Here is a 22,742-nt window from a genome sequence, read left to right on the forward strand (position 1 = left end):
TCCCTTTCTTTTTTTTTTTTTTTTTTTTTTTTTAAATAGAGCTGTGGGGGTTGACAGAGGGGGTCGATGCTCATCTCCATCCATAGGACTTGAGTCCTAAAGCCTTGGTTAAGGGAGGGGTGAAGGGGTTTGCGGGGGGTGGGGGAGGGGACAAGGGGACGGGGAGGGGTAAGGGTTGCTGGGCAAGGTGGAGGGTTAGGGGTGGGTGTGGGAGTAAAGGAAAAAATTCCATGGTGGCTCCAAGGGATAGTAATGAAAAAGATATTTCTGTTTGGTTTACTCACATTAGGAATTTAATTTGGTTGAATTACCGACTAGGCAGTGTTAATACTGATCTGAGGACATTGAGAATAACTTTCCATGTCACGCAGCATTAAAAACTGTTCATTCAACGTATCTGGGCTTAATTGTAGCAATAAAAGGCGGAGAATAGATGCGGAAATTCGCTATATCCAACCAGACATTTTATCTTTACAGGAAACTCATTTGTCTTGGGACAAAAGGACACTTGTAGCAGATTTGGGCTACACGCGGATTGTTGCTTCTCAACAAACTAACAATACAAGAGGTGTTATGATGCTTTCCAGACCTGGATATTGTATAGCGGGCCGTAAATTAGCTGATAAATGGGGTAGATGGGCTATATCAGAGATCATAGTACGAGGCGGGGTCTTTACAATCTGCTCAATATATGGTTCCAACATAGATGAGGCCGAAGTCTTGGAATCATTAAATATAGAGCTTGCTAATTGGAGAGTCCCGTTAATTTTATGTGGAGACTTTAATATTAATTTGAACACTATGGAGCTAATGGCAGGTTTAGAACATTATAAGGGACGCAAACCACGAGTTTTTAAGGCCCTATACAATTTAGTTACTGATCATGGTTTGGTTAACATTTGGAGTAAAAACTATCCTACTCTTCCAGGATATACTTATTATTCTGCACCACACAAGAAACTTGTCCGGTTAGATTATTTTTTTACGTCTTTAACTATTCACAGCCAAACAAGAATACAAACTATCCCCAGAGTTACATCGGATCATTATCCTATCTTAATCGAATGTTCATTTTTAAAGGAGATAAGTGGTCTAAGAAGTTTTTCATTTGACAGGAAACTCTGTCTTGACGAACAATATAGAATCTACATGACGGAGTGGATGACAGAGTTTTTTCATATTAATTTAGGCACTGCTAAGATTGTAATAGTATGGGACACATTCAAGGCCTGCTTCCGAGGAGAAGCTATAAAATTTGGATTATATCACCAAAATAAATTACGGTCTCAAATGGGGGAGCTTTATGATCAATTAAGGGTCACGGAAGTAGAACTTGCTAAAGCAATAATGAAAAAGGATAATTTAATGCAGAGATCCGTAATGGAAGCAAAAATTGCACATTGTAAGGCGACTATAACAGGGGTGTGGGCTGAAGAGATTGCTCGGAAATATTTAGTAAATAGAAGACATATTTACGAATATGGAGAATCTATTGGCCGGCCTCTGGCGTTAAGACTGAAAATGAAGGCGACTTCCCGGTTGATCCCGAAATTACAGGATCAATCTGGGGTGGTCCGGGAAACGCAGACGGCAATATTAGAAATATTTCATCAATTTTACTCGGAACTTTACACTCAGCAGTTAAATTCTACTTTAGTTCAGATACCGGAAGTCGGCATACTAAACCAATTAACTGATATTGAGGCAGACGCTCTGGATACCCCTTTTACTATGGAAGAATTAGAGAGCGCTGTCAGAAGTATATCGAATGGTAAAGCTGCAGGTCCTGACTTTATTCCTGGGGAGGTTTACAAATGTTTCTTTGAGCCATTGAAGAATGTGATGTTAGAAACGTTTAGGATGGCACAAATTGGTACGGCTCCAAATACCTGGAATGACGCCTCTATCGTTGTATTTAGTAAAAAAAGGAAGCCTCCGGAGTTACCCGGCTCTTACCGGCCAATATCCTTGCTTAATTGCGATAGTAAGATATACTCTAAAATGATTGCGAATCGCTTATCTAAGATTATATCGTCATTAGTAACAACAAGTCAGCATGGTTTTATACCAAAAAGAGGTACGGTCACTCTTATTAACAGAGTTATTACTTTATTTGATATTGCAGAAGCGGAAAAGAGGGACTTAGCATTGATACTGCTTGATGCAGAAAAAGCTTTCGACCGTGTAGAGTGGGTTTATTTATGGGAGGTAATGAGAAGGATGGGATTCGGGAAAGCTTTTTTAATGGCAATTCAGGTTTTATATAAAGCACCAAACGCTAGAATTGTTGCTATGGGTCTTAAATCTGAAGAGATTAAAATAACCAGAGGCACACGACAAGGGTGTCCTTGCTCCCCTTTACTTTTTGCATTATATATTCATCCTTTTATCATTAGTTTACAGAATTCTCCTTATATTAAACCTTTTCTTGTTACAGGTATCTCATATTCAGTATTTGCATATGCGGATGACATAGCCATAGTGACGATTGATCCCAGGGAGGCAATAGGGGAGATCGAATCACTAGCCAGAGACTTCGGAGATATGTCTGGGTATAAATTAAATTCTGCAAAAACCCAAGTCTTTTGCACAAAGAGCATACAATTTAATGATTCTCGGGTAATAGCGGAGGTAACTTATCTAGGTATTAAAATCAAAACTCAAATGCAAGAGATTGTTGACAGTAACTGGAAGGAGATCATATATCAAATTAAGCATTCACTAGATAGATGGAGTAGACTTCAATTATCAATAATAGGAAGAGGGAATATTATTAAGATGATTGTTCTTGCTAAGATTTTATATCTATTTCGAAGCATTCCATTGGAATTCTCATCTAAATATATACAGCAATTACAAGATATTTGTGGGAAATTTTTCTGGGCTCCGGGTAAAGTTCGAAGAGCTATGAAATGGTTGACGTTACCTGAAGAAAGAGGAGGTCGTGGCCTGCCTGATTTTTTAAGTTATTATTATGTATGTTTTTTACAAAAAATTAGTTATATATTGACAGGTGAGCCTCCGAAAAAATGAAGCGGATGCCCCTTCTATTTTTTTTCTATTATTGGGAGAACAGGCAAAAGGCTGTTTACTAAAGGAACTTGAGGGTAATTACTACAAGCATACCCGATTTAAGGTAGTAGCCTCAGCATTTAAAGTATGGAGAAACGTTAAGAAACTGATTAAATTGGGTAAAATTTCATATTATACCCCTTTTGAGGCTGATAAAGTACTTCCTTCTATTTTTTGGGATAATAATGCAAAGTTATGGTTTAGAAAAGGGGTTTCCAAAATTGGTGATTTATATGACAACAAAGCAATGCTGTTGACATATGCAGAATTGGTAGACAAATATCAACTGCCACAGTCGTCGTTTTTTAAATATCTTCAAGTCCGAGATTTTTGTTTGAAAAATCAGATTGAGGCTCTCCCTAATAATTTAATAGAGGGGATCCGCTTTCATAAAAGGATTGGCCCACTCTATTCGACCTTGATGGAATTTAGACTTGACGATATCCAAAAATATAATCAGTACTAGATAAATCAACTGGGAAACCCCCAAATTGATATTTCGGAATCTCTATCTCTTGCAAAAGAGATTTGTTTGGCTGCTAATTTAAAAGCTCAAGTCTACAAGACGGTCTTCAGGCTATATTATACTCCTAAACGTATGGCAACCTGGGGAGATAAATATGACGGGAAATGTTTTCGATGTGGGGATCCGGAAGCTGATATGGTGCATATTTTTTTTAATTGTATCAAATTGTCGCATTTTTTTAATAGTATTGAAGCGTTTATGTCACTGGTATTCCTATGCCCTTTTAAGATCTCCTCTACACTTATGTTACTTGGAATAGGCCAAAAACCAAATAGTCATTCTGTATTAAAAGAACATAGGCATTTCTTATTCCTTGCAATGACTGTCGCGCGGCTTTGCATCGCTACAGAATGGCTATCACCTGAGGCTCCGACTTTCGAATCCTGGAGAGCTAAGTTGTATCGTATTTATGAAATCGAATCGAATTTGTATGCGCTGAAGGGGGTTCGGAAGAAACGTATTGGATTGTTAATTTGGGGAGGGCTTACAAATTTTCTTGCAGCAGGATGAAGAATATCGAAGTATTATATTTTTTTGTAATTGATTTATGTATTTTTCTTTTCGTCCTTTTACAAATTGTTTTTGTTTGTCTGACTTTAATTTAATTTTTCATTGCTAAGATATGTATGTGCTGAATACCTTACTGGAACTGTCATGGAAATAATAAAAATATTTTTAAAAAAATAATACATTCCCCTGTTCTTGAGTTTCACTCTTCTGTGGCACGTTGCCCATTGTCAGCTGGGCCTTATTCATCTGTGTTGTCACCACCCCAATCTCCTTCTTGTCAAGTATAACGTATGTGTTTTCACTCGTCATTACTTGACACATACTGTCTCTCTCTGGTATATCTTCTACTCTTTCGTTTGTTTCCCCTTCCTTTTCCCTTTCTCTCCTTTTTCCCTTTCGATGTATACTCCACCCCTTTTTACACTTCTATTCCTCTTTATACTTTCTTATCTCTTCCTCGTAACTATGTTATTTATTTGACAGGCCTAATGGTCTATTTATCTTCTCATTGATTCAACATTCAGAGTAATCACATGGAATATAAAATGATTTATTAATCCTATCCAATGCCAGAGAGTGTTGATCCCCACTTGGCCAAATGTACTCTAGATTTAGTTCTACTTCAAGAAACTCACCTTATGGAATTTGAAATTTTAAAACTCAAACAGGTTAGGGGAGGCTCTGTGTTTGTGTCTCCCACTTCAAACATAATAAATGGTGTCATAATATTGTGTAGGAAGAATTTGGATCGTGTTGTATTCTCACAAGAAACTGATGACATTGGCAGATGGATTTTTTTTTATTTAAAAGTTGTGCATATATTGCAGAGCTCTGCACCCCAGAGATATCTGCCCAATCAAACCATATAGATATGATGACTTTGACTGTTTTGTTTCCCAACGATGTCCATACATATATATGCAACAAATAAACTATAAACCCCAACTCCCCCCCCTTCCCCACCCTCCCCCCGATCGCACAAAGTCTGCACAGTCCTGCCGACCACTTCTATGCATAACAGGGCGATTGGATGTCTCCGAATCCACCCTCCATAGCACCCCCACATCCCATGGTGTACCTATGACTTATCCCAATGAATGTGTCTCCGCTGTCGGCGGCGGGTGTAACATCAGACCCCGAAAGTCCGCCCAGCGTCTCCAAATTTTGTAGTGCTTGCATCGGTATCCCCTAGCAAAAAGATATGTTGTTCCAACCCCATGCAGAAGTCAAGCCCATTCTTCCATGCGGCCAAAGATGGGGCCCTTGGCGCCTTCCATGACCTGGCAATGTCCCTCTTCGCCAGTGTAAAACCCAACTGCATGAGGTGTCTCTTATAAATGTTGCCGCCTATCCCCTCCAAAACATGATGCAGGGCTAACTGTCGTGTATGTGGGAGCTCCCACCCCAGGACCTCCGATAGACAGTCAAACACCCCCTCCAAAAACGAGCTAGGGATAAACAGTGCCAGACCATGTGAATGAATGTGCCCTCCTCCCGCCCGCAGCGAAGACATACAGGGGAGGCGATCAGCCCTGCTCTCCACAAGCGTGTTCGAGTAAAGTAGACCCTGTGGAGGTACTTGAACTGAACAAGGCGGAGTCGCATAGCTTTAGCCGCCCCCCCGGGGCTGCCAGGGCCTCCGTCCAGTCCTCCAACTCCAATGTGCCCACATCCTCCTCCCAGTCCCCCCGAAGCTTCTGCTGTGTAGAAGAGCAATGTGTAACCAGGGATTGATAAATGCGGGAGATTTTCCGGTCGGTTAAATCCCCTATAAAGACCTTAGCTTCCAATGGGCTAAATTCCGGCAGTGACTCTAAGCCCTCTAGGCTAGGGGACAGGGCATGCCGAAATTGAAGGTATCGAAAGAACTGGGACCGTGGCATGTGGAATTCTGCCTGGAGATCTTGAAAAGATTTGAGCGTCAGGCCTCTCATAACATCCCCTAGAGCTGATATGCCTATATTGTTCCCCCCCCCCCCGAAACCCCTGCAGAGCCGCCAATTGAGGCAGTCACCCATTATTCCAGAGGGGGGTTTCCCGAGTCAAGGTGTTCCACCATCCCATACGTCGCAGTGCCTGTCTCCAAATCAGGAATACCACCCTCATGACCACCGGCAGGGAGCCCCGCAAAGGCGCGGAATAAAGAATTGTATGTAATGAGTAATGTCCCATGAGCCGCCGCTCAACAGCATACGCCGGGTGTCCTCTATCACCATACCACCACTCGTTGAGGACCAACAGATGCGAGGCTTGATAGTACGAAGGAACATCAGAGGACGCCAGCCCCCCGCAGTAGGTGGACAAGAAGCATGTGCGCAGAGCTACACGCACCTTTCCCCCCTCCAATAAGAACTACCCAAGCGCTGCATTCACCTGTCGGAACCATCGGAGCGAGATCTAGTATGGGTGATTTTGCCGATAGAGGAGCCGGGGAATCGCCACCATTTTGGAGATTGCCGATCTGCCAAATATTGTCAGGGGCATACAGGTCCAGGACTTAAGGCCTTCCTGGGTCTGTTCCCAAACGGGAGCCAGGTTACGCTCCCAGGAGATTGCAGGGACGTCCGATAGGAACACCCCTAGGTATTTCAGTCCCCCCACCGCCCGCCGAACCGAGGAGATCCACGTGCCCATACCCGTCTGCTCTCCCAGAAGCCAAATTGTCGATTTACGGGGATTCATAAAGAGTACCGAAGTCTCCCCGAAAATCTGCATAATGCGCAGTAACCGCGGCCCCGTCCTATCTATATCCGTAAGGAAGAAGAGGACATCATCCGCATACAATGCGATACTGTCAGACAGACCTGGAGCCCATTCAAATCCCCGAACCTGCGCATCTATAAGCACCCATGCAGCCAAAGGCTCCATGAATAGTGCAAATAAATATGGGGACAGGGGACAGCCCTGTCGCGTGCCCTGCTCGATGGAGAAGGTAGAGAATGCAGCCCCAGCCACCCGCACCGACGCCGTCAGATCCGTATACAGGAGCATGGGGTAGGAGAGAAAACGTGGTCCAAAGTTGAGTCGTCGCAATAGAGCAAAGAGATAAACCCAGCTGAGGGAGTCGAACACCCTGTCCATGTCAGCCAATAATAGCGCCGCTGGTTCACCCAACTGCCGGATAGCTGCTATCGCCACATGCGCTTACCTAATATTGTGCCTGGTCGCCCTCCCAGGCATAAATCCAGCCTGATCCGGGTGCACCAGGGTGGGGATGTGAGGCAAAAGGCGATTGGCCAAGGCCTAGGCCAAGACCTTTGCCTCCACATTTAAGAGAGAAATAGGACGGTACGAAGCATGCTGCTCCGGTGGCCTGCCCGGTTTGTGAAACACCACCACCTCCGCATGTCTCCAATCTGGGGGAAGCGAGCCTCGCTCCTGAGCCTCCTCTATCATGGGGCGAAAGTGAGGGGCCAACTGCACAAAGTAGTGCCAAAAGAATTCACTGGGGAACCCGTTGGGTCCCGGAGCCTTCCCGGGGTTAAGTTCCCCCAGTGCCGTACCCAGCTCCTCCTCTATCAGTGGTAGCTCTAGTTGATACCTCACCTCATCGGACACTGTTTTGGGCGGTAGGTCAGCGATTAATTTGTCAATAACGGCAGGCGATAGGCCTTCTTTGGGCGTATATAGGTCCGCGTAGTACGAGTTACTTACCTTCGATAACAATGTATCTGGTAGAGACGATTCTAGCCGCAGATTCCTTCACGTAGAATTATCCCTAGGCGTGAGACTGGATCCGGAAACTTTTTGCCACAGCATCCCTGCATGCTGGGGGCGGGGCGACATCACGCGCCGCCGCCCAGGCATCGTCCGCGTACATGGCGTCAGCGAGGTCACATAAGACCCGCCCCGGCACGCCCACATCAGTTTTCTTCAGAGAACTTTTCCGCACCACAACGCGGAATCACCAGATAAACTGTGGAAGCATGGGAACAGTGTGCGACGAGCAGAAAAAGAATTGGAAAGAAACAGTGAAAAAAAAACACCACCACCAGAGTAGTACCAACACCGCAGACCCAAGGGCAGGGAAGGAAGAAAGAAGAAGAAGAAGAAGCAGGAACCTGCACAGTCACACTGCCAGCACGGACAACCTCCCAACCCTGTGCCCCGGAGGCAAGAGCATACGGAAAAGTCATGGCACACGTAGGCAAACCACCCCCCCATCCTGAGCAAGGAATGGGACCAGTCCCAAGACAGACAGGGACAACAAACTTCCAAGCCACCCAAACCTAGAGGGCAACCACCCACAAGGACAGGGCAAGACATGGCCAGAGGACCATCAAACCAGAGGATAGCAATGGAAGGAAGGGAAGGGAGGGAGGACAAGGATAGAAGCAATCCCCCTAAACCTGGAGTAGCCAGAGCAGCAGGGCACCGGCGCACCGGAACCCCATCCTCCAAAGAGCCAAAGGAGGAATGAACTACCCACAGACGGAGCCACCCGTCAAGAACAAGGAAGGTACTCACAGGAGACCCAGCCCCCCCACCGGGAGGCGAGTACCGAAGACCAACCCAAGGGTCCTCGCAGAATAGGGGAGGAAGGGCGGGCCGTGATGGAATCTGCGGCTAGAACAGTCTCTACCAGATATATCGTTACCGAAGGTAAGTAACTCATACATCTGATAGAGACTACTAGCCGCAGATTCCTTCACGTAGAATAGATACCCTACCAATACCCCCTGGGAAGGAGGGTCTGCGAAAGGACCCCACCAGCCAATGCAGACAGAGGGCCCCACAGGGGACCAGATCTGTGGACTAGGTAGAAGCTCGTCCCTGCCCGGCCAAGGGAACCCCCACAGGCAGAACCCCACCGACCCCAAGGGGACGTAGGAAGGAAAGAAGGCTGAAGAGGCTCGTACACTCACAGCAGAGGAACCAAGGGCAAGGACTGAGAGGCCAAAGCACCCCACTCCCCCACAAGGCAACATAGCTTCCGCCAAATGCCAAGATAGGAAGACGGAAGAAGAAGAAGAAGCCTAGAGGGCCCAAGGAAACTAGGGAGAAGAAGGCGAGCCCATTCCAGGCGGAGAGCAGCCTACCAGCCAGAACAATGCTGGCAGTCAAGGCCAGAAGCAAGAAGAACAGCCCGCGGCCCCAGGAAGGCCGAGTAGGCCACGCCTGGCAAGGGAGAACACAGGGACATCCCAGACCGCAGAACCGGAGAGGAGGAGAGGCCCGGGCCACCACCACGAGTGGCCGCGCACACGACCTCAGGAAGCAAAAGCAACCTACGTAAACACCATGGAGAACAGGTACCCGAAGGAGACCAGAACCCTCCAGCAGAGTGCAAACCATATGACAGCTACCATAACCCCACATAGGGCACGTGAAGTCCCAAGATATGTGAACCCTCTTTGGAAGAACTTCCGCAGCAGAGGAAGAAACAAAAGAACCACGGGGAAAAAAAGGACCCCCGCTGCAGGCATGACTTCAGCCCAAGCAAAGCAGAAGGGGCAAACTCAGGGCCAAGTCTGTGAAACAACTCCTGCAGAACTCACACACAACAAAAGGGACGTCCAGCAGCCAACAATGCCAAAGTCCCAAAGAAGGACGTAAACTGCCAGCTGGCCTAAGAAGGCCCAGAAGCAACCCTAACTCAGAAGTCACTGAGGAGGGGACGGAGGAGGAGGAGGACAAGGTGGAGGAGAAGGAAGCAGCCCTGCCAAGAGCGTGTGGATGGCGGAGTCCGCCGGGGCATGAAACAACAGACTGCCATCAAATGGGAGATCATTGAGCCTCTCCCGAATAATTTCGGGGAAGACGCCATCCCGAAGCCAAGCATGGCGACAGAGAGCAACTGAGGAAGCCATAGCTCGGCCCAGCGCCTCAGAGACGCCCAGAGCGGAGTGGAGAATAAACGCTGCAAGCTCCCAGCCATCCAATACATGATGCCGCAAATCCACCTGAGCATACTACTGGGACGCAGCAGACCCCCGAGACTAAGCTGAGTCCCACAAACAGGAGGAGGCCCGAGCCAGCACACAAGGTGTTAAGGGCCCACAGGGCCACGCTGGTTGAGGCAAAAATGTTGCACCCCCAAGTATCCAGCCAGCGGGCCTCTCTGGACGGCGGAGCCAACAAAGGCAGCAGAGAGGGAAAAGCAGTCCGCAAAAGGGGGCTGGCGGCTGAGGGGTGAATGGACAGGCATGCTGGGTCACGCGGCGTCGGAAGTTGCCGATGCAGCAGAAAATGATAACTAAATGGGACTTAGCAAATGAAGAGCCAATTACTCGTTCTTCCCCTTTGGATTTTTACACTAAATTTTTGTTAATCTATTTCCCAGAGAGTACTTCATGCTTTACTTTGATTTTGTCTCCCATACTCCTGTGGGTTACAGGGAAAGCCCCTTGCTTGTTGTTAGTACTTTGTTTATCTTCATCCCTGTTTCAACAATATGTTCCGGTTTAATCCCGAACATTGCCCAGGGTAACCGTTATTGTTATAAATTAACTGATTATTAGCTGCCTTCGGTTGACAACTATCTTGCTGGAAGTACGGAGAGGCTTCAATTGGACGTTTGTGTTATGTGTTAAATTAGTTGAGGGTTTCCTGTTGTGTTTCATATCTCAATTACCCCTTTGGCGTTACATTTAATAGACTGGTACGTGAAAGTCAATGCCTTCAAATCTACCAAACACAGTCAGTTATGATTCTGGATGTCTGCTAGGACATAGCATCTTAAACGGCAAAAGGGGAAGAAACTAATTTTGATTTAGATCTAGACTAAGGCAGAGTCCACCACTCTTTTTCCACAGAAGATAATAGTATGAGTCCTCTCCCTGACTACTCCTTTCTGAAGGAATAGAAGGCTCTATGGCTTTTAAAAGAAGGAAATTGATAATCTACTAGAAATGTAGTCAGTATACCAACAGGAGCAGAAGAGGCCGGGGTGAGGGCTGGCGTGAAAGCACAACCTGTCTTCACCATTGAAAGGAATCCTATATATGTGATTGTTTTGGGTCCAGTGATAGTGGAAAAAATGCCTAACGTCTACTACTAGAGCACAGCAGATATCCAGAGGAGGCATTAAGGAGGACTGAAAGTCACATGAACATTATGGGCACTTCTCAGCCTCTGTTAAAGCTGGGAGAACAGGCTTCTCTCACCATGTGCATGTTTGCTTCTAGGGTTGAGTGGGGTCTACAGAGGGGGAGGCTTGAGCTAGTGGTTTGTAACAAAAGTATGCTCTAGTCTTAAAAGACCAAGAGACCTTTGCGAGGTTGAAGAAAGTATGTGGTTCTAGAAATGCCTCTAGATGGCATTCTGTGATTTTTCTGTGACCATGCCAGTAATGTCCTGTTGCAGCATCTGATCAGCTGAGGGGTTGAACAGGTCCTTGCCAACAAAATAGAAGTCAATGACTTTCTAATGGCACTCTGGAATACAAATCTGAAAATTTAAGCCTGATTGCCGACACATGGACAACCACATTACATGGTCCTGGTAAATTTATTGATTAGATCTCATGGCAGCAACAGTGTCAGAACCCCTTTCATAGGGTCACGGGGCAAGCAAGGCTTACTAGCCCAAACGTTGGGGTTGATGCCTTTTAATCCTGATGTCGTGGGGGACGTCGTACAATGGGTGCTGAGCTACCGGGCAAAGTATCTCCTTCAGCACTTTATTCTCGGGTGGGGGCAGAGGGCTCACACAGCAAAGCGAACACAGGTTCACACCTCAAAATACATGCAGCAATAACAGCAACAAATCATTCTCCAGTTAAAAACTCACTTTCATGAAAAAGGAGAAGTATTTTATTTCTACCGTTACTAACACAAAGGCAAAATATGACATTCACAAAAGGCTACACAGTAAGCCTGAGGTCAGGCCTCTATTGTTTCGTTAGGCGGTTTCCCGAGTCCCACTTCCTCCTCACTTCTAGCGGCAGAGTCTCCACACATGCGGTTGCTTTGGCGGTCCGCCTGGATGATATGCATGACCACATCGAACGTCACGAGACCCGTATAGTGGCTACTGAACAACACATATCAGAACTGCAAGACGCCCACCCTACCATCATCAAGAGATTGGAGCGAACCCAATGACTCCTCAACACAGTTGCTTCCAAGGCAGAGGATTTGGAGTTGCGATCGCGCCGCAACAACCTTCGCAGAGCTGGAGTGGCTGAAACAACCAACAAGGGCCCAATGAGTGACTACGTGGAGCGGCTATTGGTAGATTTATTCGAAAGAGATACTTTTTCCTCTACATTTGCAATCGAGCGCACCCACAGAGCCCTGGTGCCAAAATCTGCTACTGGCACCCCTCCACGTTGATCATAGCCTGGCTACTGAACTATCATGACCGTGACACCGTTCTTCGTCTGGCTCGTGAAAAGGGACTAATTCAACATCAAAGCATGTCGCTCTATTTTTCCAGATTTTACCCCCTTGTACAAGAAGCTCGGCACAAGTTCCAGTACATTAAACGATCATTGCAAAAAGCAAATGTCCGATACACAATGTTGTATCCAGCAAAATTACGCATTACCCTTAACGGGGAAAACTCACATTTTTTAAACACGTGCTAATGTGATTGAATTCTGGAAGCAACATAAGCCCAGCTTCCCCTCCCTGATCGGCAGAGGGACGGGCATCCCCTTACACTCTCCCTCTGTTGACCTGTGAATGTTGTTAGGCCCACTGCCGAACACCAGGATTGCTTGCTTGATGTGAAGCTAATTCAGCATTGTACCGTCTTTACAGAACTCTGTGTTTTGCTGGCTGTACATAACTTTATTTCTACCATTTACCTTTTCACACCATGCTGGGGGCCTCCTTGACCGTTAACACCCCCCCCCCCCCCAGGAGATCTCCTTCTGTTTATCTGGGAGGATATTATGGGATTCACCAGATACTGGTTGGGTTACTATCCGATGTGGGTGGGTGTATTTGGGTTGTATGAGTTTTATGTTTTATAACTTTGTTTTTTCAAGAGAATGAATGTCATATGGTTCACCTTGGCGTCTATCCACACAATGCTACTTGTCCATTTTCATATTATTTGTATAAATGCCAGCAATGGTTAGAAGCCCTCAGGTGATTGAGTTGAAATGCATGTCCTCGAATGTTAGGGGCCTTTCTGACCCCCATAAGGCAAACTCTTCTGCATCTCCCCAAAACTATTGCCGGGCCTTCCTTCAGGGCCACCAAGACCCATGACCCGTCTGCCGCGTAGGCAGCAGCTCACTCTCGGATCCGGCCCCACAATGTAGCTCTCGTCGTGGCTTCTTTGGAGTCTACGGTGCCTAGTTCGGTAACCTCTTACCGCTGCTCCGGCCTCCTGCGGTGTGCCCGCAGATCCACACCATCCATGTGGTCATCCAATGTCACTCGGACCTCTTTGACCTTTCTTCTTTTGTGCGCTGCTATACAGGGCTTCTTCCTTACCCAGCTGCGGGCCCGCACAGTCTTTTCGTGGGCAGCCACCTGGTTGTCATTACACATCACTGGCCCTAGGTGGCTCCTCTTCGGTCGGTCCGGGGCTTTGCCACTAAAAAGGCATGGGTTCTTGGTGTAAAATCTCCATATAGTCAAGAGGATGGATGTGGGTTTAAGAGCCAGGAGCTCACTAAAAGACTTCTGCCATTTTGGCGTTCTCAGTTTCTCCCCCAACCAATTATACTTATTAGTGGTTTGTCCACAGCAATCTAAAAAGAGTGTAAAAAATATGATGAAAAATACATTTATTATGAGTATTGATACAAGTAAATTAGTTGTACTAGTAGGATTATTAAAAAATAATGACCAACTTAAACTGAAAATGAAAAGAAATTCTGATTTTGTATAAATATATGTTTAGATAGCAGAAAATGATAACTGACTGGAATATGGGACTCAGCAATTGAAGAGCCAATTACCTTTTCTTCCCCTTTGGATTTTTACACTAAATTTTTGTTAATCTATTTCCCAGACAGTACTTCATGCTTTACTTTGATTTTGTCTCCCATACTCCTGTGGGTTACAGGGAAAGCCCCATGCTTGTTGTTAGTACTTTATCTTCATCCCTGTTTCAACAATATGTCCCGGTTTAATCCCGAACATTGCCCAGGGTAACCGGTATTGTTATAAATTAACTGATTATTAGCTGCCTTCGGTTGACAACTATCTTGCTGGAACGTTTGTGTTATGTGTTAAATTAGTTGAGGGTTTCCTGTTGTGTTTCATATCTCAATTACCCCTTTGGCGTTACATTTAATAGACTGGTACGTGAAAGTCAATGCCTTCAAATCTACCAAACACAGTCAGTTATGATTCTGGATGTCTGCTAGGACATAGCATCTTAAACGGCAGAAGGGGAAGAAACTAATTTTGATTTAGATCTAGACTAAGGCAGAGTCCACCACTCTTTTTCCACAGAAGATAATAGTATGAGTCCTCTCCCTGACTACTCCTTTCTGAAGGAATAGAAGGCTCTATGGCTTTTAAAAGAAGGAAATTGATAATCTACTAGAAATGTAGTCAGTATACCAACAGGAGCATAAGAGGCCGGGGGGAGGGCTGGCGTGGAAACACAACCTGTCTTCACCATTGAAAGGAATCCTATATATGTGATTGTTTTGGGTCCAGTGATAGTGGAAAAAATGCCGAACGTCTACTACTAGAGCAAAGCAGACCTCCAGAGGAGGCATTGAGGAGGACTGAAAGTCACAGGAAAATTATGGGCACTTCTCAGCCTCTGTTAAAGCTGGGAGAACAGGCTTCTCTCACCATGTGCATGTTTGCTTCGAGGGTTGAGTGGGGTCTACGGAGGGGGAGGCTTGAGCTGGTGGTTTGTAACAAAAGTATGCTCTAGTCTTAAAAGACCAAGAGACCTTAGCCTGATTGCCGACACATGGACAACCACATTACATGGTCCTGTTAAATTTATTGATTAGATCTCATGGCAGCAACAGTGTCAGAACCCCTTTCATAGGGTCACGGGGCAAGCAAGGCTTACTAGCCCAAACGTGGGGGTTGATGCCTTTTAATCCTGATGTCGTGGGGCACGTCGTACAATGGGTGCTGAGCAACCGGGCAAAGTATCTCCTTCAGCACTTTATTCTCGGGTGGGGGCAGAGGGATCACACAGCAGAGCGAACACAGGTTCACACCTCAAAATAAATGCAGCAATAACAGCAATAAATCATTCTCCAGTTAAATACTCACTTTTATGAACAAAGAGAAGTATTTTATTTCTACCGTTACTAACACAATGGAAAAATATGACATTCACAAAAGGCTACACAGTAAGCCTGAGGTCAGGAATCTATTGTTTCGTTAGGCATTCCCCAAGTCCCACTTCCTCCTCATTTCTAGCGGTAGAGTCTCCACACATGCGGGTGCGCCTCCTCAGCTAACGGAGGTTCTCGGCTGCTCCTCTTTGCAGAGTTAGTCTCTGGTTCCTCCCACAATGGGAGGGTGGTGACACAAAGCTCCTAGTGTGAATCCCTCACCCCAGGCAGGTTAATAGGTTCTCATATTAGTCTCACTACACTCGGCGAGATCTCCGACCAGGTCATACAATGTGCTGGTCCCGGTGACCCCCCCTGGAATATGGGGTTGCCGCATCCTCACCGTACATGGGCTCCGGTCCAATCAACACAGTGAAGTCCTTGGTGGAGACCCCTCCTGGCATATGGGGTCGCAGCCCACTACTGCACACACAATACGGCCCTTAGTGCACAGCAGTCTTCTCACAGCAGCCCTCCTGGCACATGCAGTCACCGCTCCCCACTATGCACGGGCTCCAGCCCAATTGGTGCAGCGATGCACAAGACTCAATTCACAGCCGCCCTCCTCTGGCATACAAGGCTCACTGACCTCTTTCTGCACACAAGCAATGACCCAAACTGTGAAGTACCAGCTTCTCGCAAAGGGAGTCCACTCAACTGGAGTTTCCACAGGACTTTGCTCCCTCAAATGCGGTCCTCTTCCTCACAGAGCACACTGGTCTTTGGCAAGCAGGCAGGCGCTGGTGCTCCAGGCTACAAGGCAGGTGGTCCTTGATTCCCTGTGGGACGTCGCCTCACCAAGCAGGGAGACTAGCAGGCCTTGTACCCCAGTTCTGGTCACAGGCAGTGGTCTTGCAGAGCTTCCCCTCCTCACACAGCCCATCTGGCTGCTTGGTAGATTACAATTTTTGGGGTCTCATTCTGCCTTTATTATAGTCCATTTCCAGATACCAGATGAGATTTAGAGTCTGTGAAGTTTATGTTGGGGATCTGCTTCTTTTAAAGTGCCCACTCCGCAGCTCTCTTCTTCTTTTTCTTGAATGCAGTCTGTCACAGCAGGAGTGATTTCAAAGTTGATAGCCCCACAACACATTCCATGGAGTGGCTGGAATTCTCACCTTGATGTCAACCACAGTGATATGTTTATCAAAAGGTTAGCCCCAGGGCCCCCAGCCCTAATATTTATGATTCTCTTATTAGTCCCATGTCCTTCCTGAGATGTGCATAGGTCCCTTCCTTGCGGCCTTCTTACTGAATCCTTTGAACTGTACAAGCCTGACTCTCCCCTATCCAGTGTGTGTCCCATTCAGCTGACAGGAATGCAGCAATATACAAATCTGTCTGGGGGGATTTCTCTACCTCCTCTGCATGTTTCACCATGTAGGCATGGAACGCACAAAATGGAACCCAGGGCCCTCCATGTATTGTTCCATCCACAGGCACACATACACCTACGCACACACAGCACAGCACATCACTGTATTCTTCATATACTGTACCACTCATAGGCACATATATTTAACATGCACACACTGAACAGTACTGTATCCCTCATGTACTGTCCCACTCATAGGCACACATACATCCATGCACATGCATTTACAATGAAAGCACTGCACAACACTACATTCTCCATGTATTGTATGACTCGTAGCCACACACATCCAGCACATGCACTCACCATACACATGATGCTCCATACTTCATTATCCCTCTATTGTACCCTTCTCAGGAACATATACACCCAGAGCAGATACTCCTGCGCTGTGCAGCACTCCACACTAAACCAATGTAGGCCAAGGTTGAGTTAAGTACACAGCAGCAGAACTTTAAAAATGAGTGAGCCTGGAGGCCAGTAACAGGTTAAAATGGACCTGTGTTCGCTCCTACTGATCACTAGACGGCATGCTGCCAGCACCGCACTCATGCTTCTTAACTCCTGGTGAAGGCAGTAGCCTTTCACTACTATGAGGGTAGTGCTATGGGTGCCCCTCCCAGTCCAACAAGACAGCAGTCCATGAGACAGGCCTACGCCATGGCGCACAAGCATGTTCCATGTTTTCCTATGACAAATAAAATCAGCATTAGTGGTCCAGACTTCAGTACAGTTGGGCACTCACAACAGGGGTGCACATGCATTACCGTGTGGAGGACTTTTCCGTCCCAACAGTTTTTTGTTCATCAGCATCATACCCCCAAGTTAAATACTTTATGCTCTTGCAGGATATAATTTGGAAGCAAGGCAGAGTATGGATCAGATGCAACCTGTAGCCCACCATAATACAAATGGATTGTGTGCCGGAGAGACATTTGGCCTCCTTGCCATAGTGGAGGACAAAAACTAACTGTGCTTGGTAGTTCTCAGAGACTAAAACTGGGCTGTCTTTTAGAGTCAAAACAAAAAAGGGAGTCTAGTGGGAGCTCGTAACTCAACCAATAGTGTACCACTCCCTAACTTATGAACCACAAAAAAGTACGCCTGGTAAAAAAAAAAAAAAAAGACAGACACAAAAATGTGTTTATGTATGTGAAAATATTATTTATTTAAGACGAAAACCAACACCCACCTGAAAGTGGCATGCTTCATCATAAGGTCCCATCTTCGCACCAGGACCAAGGGTACCTGGAGTGGGCTAAAACTGTCCAAAAGAGGGGACCTCTTGAGGTGTTTTTAGCCTAGATAAGAATTAGTTATGGGTGAGAGAGACAGAGTGCTAATTTAGTATGTGCAAGGTGAAATAAATTGGTCTCCCGGTAGGCTAAATTTAAATTTTATTCTGGTGCCTCGAAAGTACAGAAGTAAAAACAGCGAAGGGAAGTCAGAAGTAGTATCTCCCCTACAAGGTCAACAAGTTTCTGCCCTATCATTGACTTAATTCATAGGCATTCTTCAGGACCAATAATTAAATTCACTCTGTAATATAAAAATAAAGAAAAAATACAAACTGGTATTAAATGATGGTGCCAATCCACCTGATACAAGAGGAGGCCCATAACATAATGTTTGTGAAAATCCACCATTGTTCTATCTTTAAAGAAAAAGGTAGAAAATCATTATTTCACATACATAGATCACAATGAGGTCCAAATCCATTCAATGTGGGCAAACAAAGGTTATTGTGCCCAACACCAGTTTGAATACCAGTAAAACTGGTGTGCAAATGACAGGAATGAGCCTTACCCCATCTAAATGGGATGCTTAGCTCCTTCTCAAGCCTAAATAAAGGCCGCCTAGATCGCAGAGCTATATATCACAACAAAGCAATAAAAAGAAGAGAAATTGTAAGAGTAGTTATAAATGCATCATCCAAAATCAATGGTCAGTTATTTAGCATGCCCCTGAAATGATCAATGCGGCAGTGTCCACGGAGCGCTGTTCATTGCTAAATACTGCACACCGCCATCGATCTTAAGAAAACTTTCCTAGGCACAGGTTAGTGCTTACAAAACAGAATAAGAATATGAGCCAAACATACTAAATCACTCAAGGATTCCAAAGGCACCTCTGACCGGGCTAGAAAGGTAAAGGCATCCTATGCTAGTGCACCCGGCGTGGAGAACGAAGCTTAGCCAGGTAATGTCTTTCAGACAGGGTGATAGACGGAATGCTTGAATTAATCTCAGTCACTGGCAATCACTCTGGACACATTCCAGTCCATTGTTTTTTTTCACCCACCAGGCCACTTTGACAAAGGCCCACCTTATGCAAATCAGTGCTGACCTTACTCCTCATAAGAACAGTCTGTCCTGAACTGCCAGGGAGCACAAGCAACCAGATATTGGTATCACCTTACTTGGGGTTCATTAGTAGGGTGTAGCTTGAGTCCTATGCTACATTAAGAACGGGACTCACGTCTGGGCATACCCATCACAATCAGGGTTGTAAACTGCAGGTGATGGATAGAATGCTTGAATTAATCTCAGCCACTGGCAATTTTTCGGGCCGCATTCCAATCCATTGTTTTTCCACTCGCCATGCCACTCTAGATAAAGGCCCACCTTATGCAAATCAGTAACGATCATGCGCCTCATAGGAATAGTCCATCACAAACTGCCAGGTGATGCACCTCCCTGAAGGGACCACAACCAACTCCAGAATAGGTTTGTCCTACATGTGGTTTGTCAGTAAGGTGTAGTAATTTCCAGAGTCTGAGATTAATTCAAGCATTCCATCCATCATTTTTGTACACTTCAGTGAGATGGCCTTGGTGTGACAGGGATGGCCAGACGGGGTCTCGTGCTCGCCATAATCCTGCTATTTTTTTTTTATGCGCAGCAAAGAAATTCCCTGCTAGTTGTGTAGACAGTAAGGCCACAATGCAGCTCCAGGCAAGGGGCAAAAAACTAAAATCATGTTGAACTTGGTACTGGCCTGGAGGGAGGGTAAGAACTTGCACTGACCTTATGCGTTCCCAGAGTCGGCAATGTGTAGAGAATTTCACGGTATAGAACTGGTTGCAAGGGTCTTCCCAGTTTGAACATCAAAACTGGAACTAGGTTTGGTACCTGAAATTACAGAAAAACACAAGGTAACTTATCCCACAGATTAAAACACAGTCATGGCAAATGACAAACAGTTAGCACATGGTTACCAAGGCCATGTGAGGCCATTTTTGAGGTAACAACTGGACCAGCAGCCCACACTCTACTAGTGTCTTTCATTTTCTCAGTTTTTCTTCCGACCACCTCATATCTGCTTGTATTTGTAGCGCTTTCAAAGTATCCCTGTGATCAATGGCTAAGAACAGGAGACGCTTCATTTAATAAGGATATTCCCATTCCTACAGTGTGCACATCTCTGCATAATTTTTTCACTTCTCTTCAACATATACATTTTTTTCTTACATTAGACATAATCAAATCACACTTTTTTCATCACTTGGATGCATAGTTATATTTTGTTGTCATTTAGAACTTGAGATTCAATGTCTGAAAACAAATATCAGCATGTTGTTGAGGAATTTAAGGCTCAACAAAACCAAAGCAGATAACCAATAATACAGTCAGATTGGGCAGAAAGCAGTTTCTTTCCTGATCCTAGTTCACAGATCAGTGTCTTTTAACCTGTTGCCTGAGGACTTCTGGGAGTTTGAGGCACATACTTAAGGGGTCAGTGATTGTTTGCAAAATAATTATTAGTAAATTATTAACGTACATAAAAAACTAAATAAAACATATTACGTTTTAAAATGAGTGTTAATTGGAAGGAATTTGAAATGTGAAGCTAAAAGTTATGTTTGTATTCTTTTCTTTATTTGTGGGAGCAGCACAAGTACAGGAAATGGAATCTAGTACGGATGGTTGGTGGCTTAATTGAAGCAGTACTGTATTGCGCAGAGATAAAAACAGAATGCATTAGGAGCAAAAATGTATTTGAAATAAAACAAAAGTTTGAAAAACTCAAACATTCCCATTAAAATTTCTATTTTCACAAGTTTTTTGTGTGTGAATTAAATTAAATATTCCATAATGTGTGTATTTGTTTCAGATATACTTGTTTCCTATTGTTGTGTACTGCTTTGAGGTTCACATTTTAAGAATTGCTTAGGCCGTGTTCCCAGGTTTCCAGTAATGATTCAGTGTGGGTCCACACAAAATAATGTATGTATTTTATATGACTGCTTTAATAATAACTAGTCTTTCCTGTTTTCAGTTTCCATTTGTTATGTATTCTGCTGTTTTTTTCCAGTGTTTTTCTAGGTCTTCAAATTTTGTATAAATTAGCAGTGTTTACCTATTGGTTGAATTATTTTTTTATACTTAGAACATGAAATATATTTTGTGGAGTGCTCAGTGCTCTGCTATAGCAAGCCAGTATCATACTGCCCCGTTCTTTGTCTCGAGATACAAGGAGAGAATTAGGCTAATGCATGCATTATCACTGTCTGATCTAGGATCTTTCGTGCTCTGCCTGGTCAGGCGGAAGTGGACTGCCAAGAAATGATTAAGCAAACTGTTAAAGGGAGTTGATGACAGTGACAGAATCAATTTAGAAACTTTATTATCTGGAGGAAGCCTTGGGTCATTTGCCTGTACAGCTCACACTGTAAATAAAGTTTATTTATGTGATTTTGTGCATGTTAGATCACACATCAAGGACACCTTAGCACTGATAAGTACTAATCATGTGGATCTTTATTCATTTGAAAGCAGTGAGGGGCTGTGTTTCTGCTGGGTATGTGTGAACATTGCAGAAGCCACTTTACCTTTGTGCTCTGCACAATGTGCACAGTTCTAACACATCTTTCATCTCAGGTGAAAGAACAAGCCCAGCTTAATATGTTCCCATCACATGCAGTCCGTTTCAGCACTATAAGCTCCAAGCTTTATTTTGACATGGAGCAAGTAGGACTGAAAGTTGAACTTGGTGATCCTGGGGCAGTATCATGAATGCATCCTGCTTCAGTGTGTAGGCTCAGAACGTTGCACCTGTTTACCCAACTTGCCCTATCAGTAGCAAATAACTGGAAACACGGAGTATTGTTTGCCTATTCTTGTTCCTAAGCTGCAGTGACTACAGATCAACACTAAATCATAGGTTGTATGAGTTAATGTAGTATGCATGATTTCAGCAAAATGTGTACACACACCCTTTCTGGGCCTGCACACTGATGGTGTTCAGTTTATGGCCCCTGATCCTTCTGTTTGAGTTGATGTGGCTCATACAGGCATGTCTTTAAGACCATCATGAAATAAACTTAGGAACAGGAGGTTTTATGGGAAGGCATTCACTCTGGTGGCATCTGTATGCACCATGATCTTTGTAGCCTCGATCCTAATACCAGAGCTTTGGGACAGCAAATCTCTGCAACGCTTTGGTGAAGGAGTAAAGACATCATAAGGTGCCTCTTACCCTGAAATGAGACACTGCTCAGAGTTAATGTGCAAATCTAGTAAAATGCAGTGAACAGTTAGCTGACAGTACAAGCGCTGTATGAGACAAGTGATCGCATTAGCTCAGCTAGTTTATACAGTACAAGAGAGTATTCTTTACTTGAGTAAAAGTCCAACATCAACCTGAAAATAAATCTTAAATTCTTTTTCTGTCATACAAAATCATTCTCAAGCAGAAAAAGTACAAACAGAGAAAAAATTAATATGTTGGACACTTATCCTAAATGAAGTGTACATTTAGAGAACGCATCTCTGAATAAAGTGGATCAGTTTTACACATACAGGAACAATCCTGAAGAAAATGTGGAAGGAGATTGCTATGCAGTTTCAAGCTGCAATGGTGGTTTAGTGAGACACAACAAGCTAAGTTTCATTATCCATCATAAATTAAGCTGTCAGACTCCTGAAATAAATTCTACTTGGTTCATTTGCAAGTATCCCATCCTTGAAGTAAGGCGAGTGAACTTTTAGGACAACATGTCTTATTGAGATGGTTTTAACGCACTAAAAGACAACATTCAGTGTCCA

The 22,742-nt window shown here is 44.8% G+C and overlaps 1 protein-coding gene across 2 annotated transcripts in view; it reads right to left on the reverse strand.

The window, feature by feature from the left end:
- The window catches only part of FOCAD (focadhesin), a 1,730,079-nt gene that overhangs the window by 1,385,405 nt on the left and 321,932 nt on the right, over window positions 1-22,742 (reverse strand). For both annotated transcript variants that reach the window (XM_085634390.1, XM_085634400.1), the window contains exon 14: window positions 19,722-19,826. In XM_085634390.1, coding sequence (XP_085490516.1) covers window positions 19,722-19,826 — 105 coding nt within the window. The remainder of the gene's footprint in view (window positions 1-19,721; window positions 19,827-22,742) is intronic.

This window comes from Triturus cristatus, chromosome 2_1, assembly GCF_964204655.1.
Source record: "Triturus cristatus chromosome 2_1, aTriCri1.1, whole genome shotgun sequence".
Taxonomy (NCBI): domain Eukaryota; kingdom Metazoa; phylum Chordata; class Amphibia; order Caudata; family Salamandridae; genus Triturus; species Triturus cristatus.